This window comes from Trichosurus vulpecula, chromosome 5, assembly GCF_011100635.1.
Source record: "Trichosurus vulpecula isolate mTriVul1 chromosome 5, mTriVul1.pri, whole genome shotgun sequence".
In the NCBI taxonomy this organism is placed as follows: Eukaryota; Metazoa; Chordata; class Mammalia; order Diprotodontia; family Phalangeridae; genus Trichosurus; species Trichosurus vulpecula.
In genome coordinates this window covers 271,256,721-271,264,253 of record NC_050577.1, presented here as the reverse complement: position 1 = coordinate 271,264,253, position 7,533 = coordinate 271,256,721, and the positions used below count along the sequence as shown (strand labels likewise).

At 51.1% G+C, this 7,533-nt stretch overlaps 1 protein-coding gene across 1 annotated transcript; it reads left to right on the top strand.

Annotated features, from left to right (window-relative positions):
• Window positions 1-540: 540 nt before the first annotated feature.
• AMHR2 (anti-Mullerian hormone receptor type 2) lies at window positions 541-7,203 on the top strand. The gene is made up of 11 exons (XM_036761839.1): window positions 541-589; window positions 896-1,078; window positions 1,304-1,495; window positions 1,868-1,939; window positions 2,325-2,437; window positions 2,648-2,878; window positions 3,865-3,979; window positions 4,082-4,254; window positions 4,472-4,619; window positions 5,293-5,429; window positions 6,967-7,203. The coding sequence occupies exons 1-11, from the start codon at window positions 541-543 to the stop codon at window positions 7,201-7,203; spliced, it is 1,650 nt and encodes a 549-aa protein (XP_036617734.1).
• The last annotated feature ends 330 nt before the right edge of the window (window positions 7,204-7,533 follow it).

Sequence of the window (7,533 nt, the reverse complement as noted above, 5' to 3'; positions counted from 1 at the left end):
CCCTCAACCTCTAAGAGGCCAAATTGAGATCCTCATTCCAATGGGTGTGCTGAGGACAGAGCAGGAAGAACTGAGGCCTGGTTGGGAGGAGGAGACATGGAGCCAGTTGAGGGCTCTTTGGAGGGAATACCTGGGGTTTGTAACAACTGAAGGCTATATCTTGGCTCCCTTCAGGCAGGCCTACACCTTCTTCTTGTGCCACAGAAGGAAAAAAAGTTATAAAAGACAAGAGTCTCTGAGTTCTTAGCTAAACATCAAAGCCCCCCACTCCTGACCAGAGAAGGAAGGAGTGCATGAAGAGGCCGGAGGATCTCAGACTGGTCCTGCTCCTCCCTTCCTCTCCTTCCTCCCCCCCATCCCCACCGCTCCCACAGCTGCAGTCTCCCCCACACAGGCTGGGGAAGGAGGGTAGGGGCGGGTAGAGAGGAGGAGTTGGGGACGGTGGGATCAGAGAGCCCCACAGTGCCAGGCGGCCAACGAAAAACTCCAACATTAGCTCAACCTCCCCGAAACCTTCTCCTTCAGACCCCCTCCTCAGTCATGTTGGGGACCCTAGGGTTTTGGATGCTTCTTCCTGCAGCTGTGCAGGGTAAGTGTCTATAGGATTGGGTTGTTCTGGTTTTCTGGCTTTCAAGGCAGGTTACCCCTGAGACAGACTGGGGATGGGGGTATGGGGGGGCAGTGAGACATTTGAGATATCTGACCCATTGGCTTTTAGAGAGAGTTGGGTACAAGGCGAAGGGTGAGGGGGGGTCTCATTTTAGACAGCTGCTGACTTCCTAGCTTTTCCACCTTGAACATGAGTTCAAAACATGAGTTTTCTCTCTGACTGGATGTCTGTCTGTCTGGGGTATAATCCCACCTTCCTTCTTCCCTGCCCTGATCTCGTCCTCAGCCCCACCAGGTCACCGGACTTGTGTTTTCTTTGAGGGTCCTGGGGTACAGGGCAGCACAAAGGCTCTGGGGGAGCTACTAGATGCAGGGCCAGGGCCCCCCAGGGGTATCCGCTGCCTCTACAGCCACTGTTGCTTTGGAATATGGAACCTGACTCAGGATGGGGCTCAGCTGGAGATGCAGGGTGAGTAGCCAGGATTGGGAAGTAAGGGGAAGAGAGTGCTGGCATGAAAGACAAGACATGGGGAGGGCGAAGCTAGCTTCTCGGAGGAGAATGATAGCACATCTGCAGGGGAAGAAAGGCCATTTCAGAGATTGAAGGGACGCCTCTAAAAAGACAGAGGAAAATAGGTCCCCTAAAAATGGACTTTATCGCCTCCTGTCCCCTTCTCCTTCCCGCCCCAATCAGGTTGCCGAGACAGTGATGAGCCAGGTTGTGAATCCCCCCGATGTGAGCCAACCCGCCGTGCCCACCCGAGCCCTGGCTCCACTCTCTTCACCTGCTCCTGTGGCATTGATTTCTGCAATGCTAATTACAGCTACCTGCCACCCCCAGGGATCTCAAGGACCCCCAACTCTCAAGGTCCCCAATCTCCACCTGGTAATCATTACTTTGGAGCCTAGAAGGCTCCAGCTAGAAGCTAGAAGGCCAGGCTGGGGTTGTGTGTGCAAGGCAGGGGAGAATGGGGATTGGGTTGAAACTGGGAGGAGGCCCATGCCCAGTTTTCCCTCTGTCCATACTCCTCCCAGTCCAAGCCTCCTACTCCCTCCTCCTGACCTTGGGATGTTTTTTACCCTGGTGACAAGAAGATAACAGGAAAAATTCTATGGAAGCAACAGGAAGGGGATCAAGAATCCAGAGCATGGGTTCCCAGAGTGCCCAGGATCCATGTCTTTCTTTGCCAAGGGGAGGGGAGGTTGGAAATATCCTAGAATACTCCCCCAGCCCTGAATTTATTCTCTATCTGTCCAGGGGACTCCTTTCTGGTGGTGGTGTCTCTGCTGGGGCTGTTTCTCCTTCTTATGCTGGGCAGCAGCATCTTGGGTACAGACTTGACCCCTGCCACCCCTCTCCCCCCAATGCCCTTTGGGCATCCTTCTGATGCTTCTCTGTGTCACCCCCACACACAAACACCTCCCAGGTACTCTCTGGGCCCTTTTCCCCAGCCTCCCTCTGCCATGACCATGCCCTCTCTAGCATAAAGCCGTGTCCTTTGACCTTTCTCTGCCCCCAACCTCCCCTAGGTGTTAATCCCTATCATCCTCATGGTCCTTTTACTTCCTGCCCGTGGTCTTGGTCCCATAACCTCCATTTCCTCCAGTCCCATTCCATTGGCTCTCAAGAACCCTGTACCTCCCAAGCCCCTGGTCCTGTGCATGCTGGCCCCATGCCTGCCAACCCTATGGCCCCCCACCACCTGTATCTCCAGCCCTTCGACAGTGGAAGGCATTTAGGGCCTCGGGGGGCCAGGAGCTAGAACCTGAGCCAGGCAGCGGTTGGAGCCAGGAGTTGCCGGAGCTGCAGGAGTTATGCTTCTCCCAGGTCTCTGTTCTCCATGGCATGGCAGGGAGGTGGCGGGTGGAGGATAAAAACCCCAATGCCTCAATTCCAACGATTGGGCACTGGGTCAGTCCTTTGCTGTGATAGATAGGATGGTGAGGGATGAGGGTGAGAAGCATTGAATAGGACAGAAGCCTGAAGGTGAGGTGATGAATACAGCCCCCTTGCAACGTATTGTCCCCCTTTGCCCAGATCCTACAAGAGGGAGGCCACACGGTGGTATGGGCAGGACACCTACAAGGGGAGCCAGTGGCCATCAAGGCCTTCCCTCCTTGGGCAGCACCCCAATTTCAGGCAGAAAGGGCTCTCTACGAGCTATCCAGCCTGCAGCATGACAACATAGTACGATTTATTGCCGCTGGCAGAGGGGGGCCCGGCCCCCAGCCCCCTGGTCCCCTGTTGGTTCTTCAGTTCTACCCCAAGGTAAGAGTCTGGTGATGGTGGGAGGTGGAAGACCCTCTGGGGCTCTTAGCTCCTGTCCCTCGTTCCCTGTTCCTGTTCATTTCTCTCTTGTCCTGTGACTTCCCTCCGTCCATTACCAGTCTCCCTTCAATTCCCTCCATACCTCTCTGTTCCTACGTCTACAGCTCTTTCTCCCGATGAATAGTTAGATAGCTGATGATCTGTTATCATTGCCTTCCTGTCTGATTTTCTACTGTTTATTCTGCAGTGCCATTCATTTTGTTGCTGTTCAGCCATTCACGTCCAACTCTGTGAGCCCATGGACCATAGCACGCCAATACCGTCCATGAGTCTCTTGTTTGTTGGTTGGTTTTTTTTTTTTAACAAAGATAGAGGGGTGTTTTGCTATTTCCCTCTCCGGTAGATTAAGGCAAATAGAGGTTAAGTGACTTACCCAGAGTCACACTGCTAGTAAATGTCTGAGGTCAGATTTGAATTCAGGTCTTCCTGACTCCTGGCCTAGCACACTCTCCACTCAGCCAACCACCTGCCTCAAACACTTAATAGGCACTAAATAATTGAATTGCATTTGATGCTATGAGAATAATAGTTATCCCTTCCACGTGACGGCTTCCCCATCACGGTTTCTATATATCATGGGTTGGTGTAAGAAATTAAATGGGAGCTTTGCGGAAGTCACAGATGACACACAAAGGGCAGCAGATGACACAAAAAGGTTTAGAAACTCAGAAATGCATAAAATATATGCATAATATCGTATAATAGCAACACCCCACAAAAGAAAAAAGAAAAAATTCAGACCTTCTCTGGTACGAAGGGAGGGCCAAAAACTTTTATGGGCAGGGGTGCTGTACCCCTAACCCCTGCGATATGGAAGGGATGTTTCCCAAAGTGTGTGGGTGGGGAGATGTCTGTCTCTGTCTGTTGCATGCTCCCTCTTTCCAAGGCTCACGTGTTTTTCTCCTACTATGTCATCCTTCCTCTAGGGTTCCCTACGCCACTACCTGGCCCAGCATACCTGTGACTGGCGCCACTCTATAAAGCTTGCGCTCTCTCTGACTAGCGGCCTGGCCTTCCTTCACGAGGAATCCTGGAAGGATGGTGAGCCCAGGGGAAGCTGGGATTCTGAAAGGAGGAATGAGCAATTAGGAGTTATGAAAAAGAGGGGAAAGGATAACCTTTGACTTCTAATCCCATCCTCAGGTCAATATAAACCAGGCATTGCCCATAGGGACCTGAGTAGCCACAATGTGCTTGTCCGGGATGATGGTTCTTGTGCCATTGGAGACCTGGGCCTCGCCTTGGCTCTTCCTGGTCTCACTCAGCCACCTACCTGGCTCCCCACTCAACCCCGGGGCCCAGCCACCATCATGGAGGTGGGGACTTTAAGCAGGGGGGAGGAGGGAAGAGGAATGTCCCCGGTTTGATGGCAAGGGTCTTGATGGAAGTGATGTCCTTGGGGGAAACTGTATTACTGTGGAGACAAGAGGAGGGGGGTGTTCTTTGGGTAGCTGCATGGGGTGGGGGGAGAGATGAGGCTTTTGTTACTGTCAGATTACCATGGTAATGGTGCAAGCTCCTCCTTCACTCAAGGCTGGAACTCAGCGGTACATGGCCCCTGAGATCCTGGACAAGACTCTGGACCTTCAGGACTGGGGAATGGCCCTTCGGCGGGCTGATATCTACTCTCTTTCACTGCTCTTGTGGGAGACGCTAAGTCGATGCCCTGACCTATGGCCTGGTGAGGGGCTGGAGCATCCCTGAACATACCCCATGCATCTCTCACCCCCTGTGTCTCCCAGGAACACCACCCACTCTTTCCTGGTTCTTATCTTCTCCCCAACATACTCCCACTGCTATTACCAAAAACTTACCTTTCTTTTTTGGAGGGGGGAAGGCAGGACAATCGGGGTTAAGTGACTTGCCCAAGGTCACACAGCTAGTAAGCATGTCAAATGTCTGAGGCCGGATTTGAACTCAGGTCCTTCTTGACTCCAAGGCTGGTGCTCTACTCACTGCGCCGCCTGGCCGCCCCTCAAAAGCTCACCTTTCTATAATATTGTGCCCTGTGAGATAGGCCAAGCAGAGTTTATTATCCTCGTTTCATAGAGAAGAAAATTTGAGGCTTAGAGAAGCTTATCTAATAGCATGATGGCTAGCATTGGGAAAAGCTCGGACTAGAACCCCGGTCTTCTAACTTCAGTTTAAGTCCAAAAACCACTTTTCTTGACCTTGATTCAACGCCCCCCACCCAATTCCTACCCTCTTCAGAAGTCCTGACCTCTGTCCCCCTTTGGGGTTCCTCTTCTAAGCTATTCCTAAACTCTACCCCTCCTTACTTCTCCCACCCCTCACCAATCCTAAGGGAACCACCTTAGGCACTGACTCCTATTCTCCATGTGCCTGACCCCCAGACCACAGGCCCCCACCATTCCAGCTAGCCTACGAGGCAGAGCTGGGAAGCAGCCCCACCACCTGCGAGCTCTGGGCCCTGGCGGTGGCAGAAGGAAGGCGGCCCCACATTCCCCCAAGCTGGTACCGTACCACCATGGTGAGGGGCATAAAGATCAGGAGAGGAGAGGGAGGAAAGGGATAGTGTGGGGGGGATGGGGAGGAGGGTGTTACAAAGAAGGAGGGGCATGGACCTAGAGGGGATGAATTTCCACATTATACTCAAACTTCTCCATATAGACCTCCTTAAACCCAGCTCGTCTCATCATCTCTGATGACTTCCTTAGCTTTCTATTTCCCTTTCCTGTGACCATACAGGCCAACTCTCACTCCTGGGAAGATCCTTTGTTCTCCTCCTCTCCATCTGGCCCCATTCTCCCCAAATTCTCCCCGCTGTTCATTCCCCTCCTTCAGGAAGGTCTCCCTATCACACCTGCCGGCTCCATCTGAGGCTCATCCCTCTCCTACTGGCATCCAGAGGAAAGTTCCCCTTGACGCCTCGGTTTCTCTTAATTGGGTTCTTGTTTCTGTCTCTTTGTTGTCTGCATTTGTGACTGTGCCCCTGGCCAGGGCCAGCCCTTGGCATAGGTGAAATAAGCCATTGCCTGTTCTGAGTGGTTTGAGTAATGGGAAATGTTCTCTCTCTCAAAATATCTTCTAATCGTAGCTCTGCCATTTCCTTTCCTCCTCCCCTTTGATCACATAGAATAGCCATAATACTAATTTCTGTCAGATCCAGGGGTGGAGAATCTGCAGCTTAGAGGCCCCATGTGGGCCTCTATGTCCTCAAGTGTGGCCCTTTGACCGAATCCAAATGTCACAGAACAAATCCCAGGATTTTATTATTACTTCTCATTTTATTATTATATAATATTTAATATCATAAATTTATTATTTATTATTATTTAGGATTTTATTAAGGGGATTTGTTCTATGAAGGATTCTACGGATTCAGTCAAAGAGCCTCACTTGAGGACCTAGAGCACCACATGTGACCTTGAGGCCACAGGTTCCCCACCCCTGGATTAAACAATAGGGGAAGACCCCCATTAAAATATCCACGTTATTTGGAAGGAAGGTCTTTGAAGGAAGGAATGTCTTTGTCCCGTTAACACATCAGCCTGGACTAGTTTAAGAAACAAATTGTTCGATACCTTAGAAGGTAGAAAGAGCCTGTTCTGGGGGAAGATAATTTTTGTTACCCTGAAAGGGGTTTATGTGACGTGAGACAATGCCAAGAGCAGTGCTACTGATGATGATAATTCACATGCCTACAGCACTTTCCATGCGTGATCCTCACAGGAGCAGTAGGTAGTACATTCTGCAGATGGGGAAACTGAGGGTCAGGGAGGCAAATTGGTACAAGGTGACAGAACCAGGACTTGAACCAGGGTCTTTGGACTCCAAGACTAGTATTCCACACTGACTCTGAAAAGAAGGCCTCAGTTTCCTCACCTGTAAAATGAGGGGGTTGGATTAGGTAATTTCTAAGATTCATTCTAGCTATTCCAGGAGCCCGTAAGGGATAATAGAGAAGAATAGAGAGGTGGGGGAAGCAACAAAGACAACCTGCATCAAGACATGGGGGAGGAAGGGGCAGAAGGGAGGGTGGCCTAACTCTTTGTCCTTTCTTGCAGGAGCCTGGTGGGTTGCCTGAGCTGCTGGAGGATTGCTGGGACTCGGATCCTGAAGCTCGACTTACAGCTGAATGTGTACAGCATAGATTAGTGAGGCTGAGACACTCCCCCGAGTACCCCGACTCTGGAGAGGCCTCTTCCAATGTCCTTCCTTCCTTCTGCCCCCAAGCTTGTCCTGCAAACCCTGGGGTAGCAGCCCCGCTCCTCCGGCAAGGGACCCCTTTAGACCCTAGCTGAGTATGTGCGACACCCTTTTACCAAAATGGAGCAGCACCTTTACCAAAATGGAACATGCCCCTTACCAAGCATGGCCATGACTATGTAAATATGTAGATATGTAGTTCACATGTAATCCGTGTACATATATGCATGTATGTATATACACCAAGACACGTGTAGAGTGACTGTATGACTGACTGTTTAGCCTCATAGCCCTGCTCTTTTTATTCTACCAGCTTATAGATTTCCTGCTCCATAACTATCAGTGAATGAATCTGGAATCTAGAAGACTTTGGCAAAATGGTGGAGGAAATGGGGAAGGGAAGAAAAAAGGGCGAAGAAATGTAA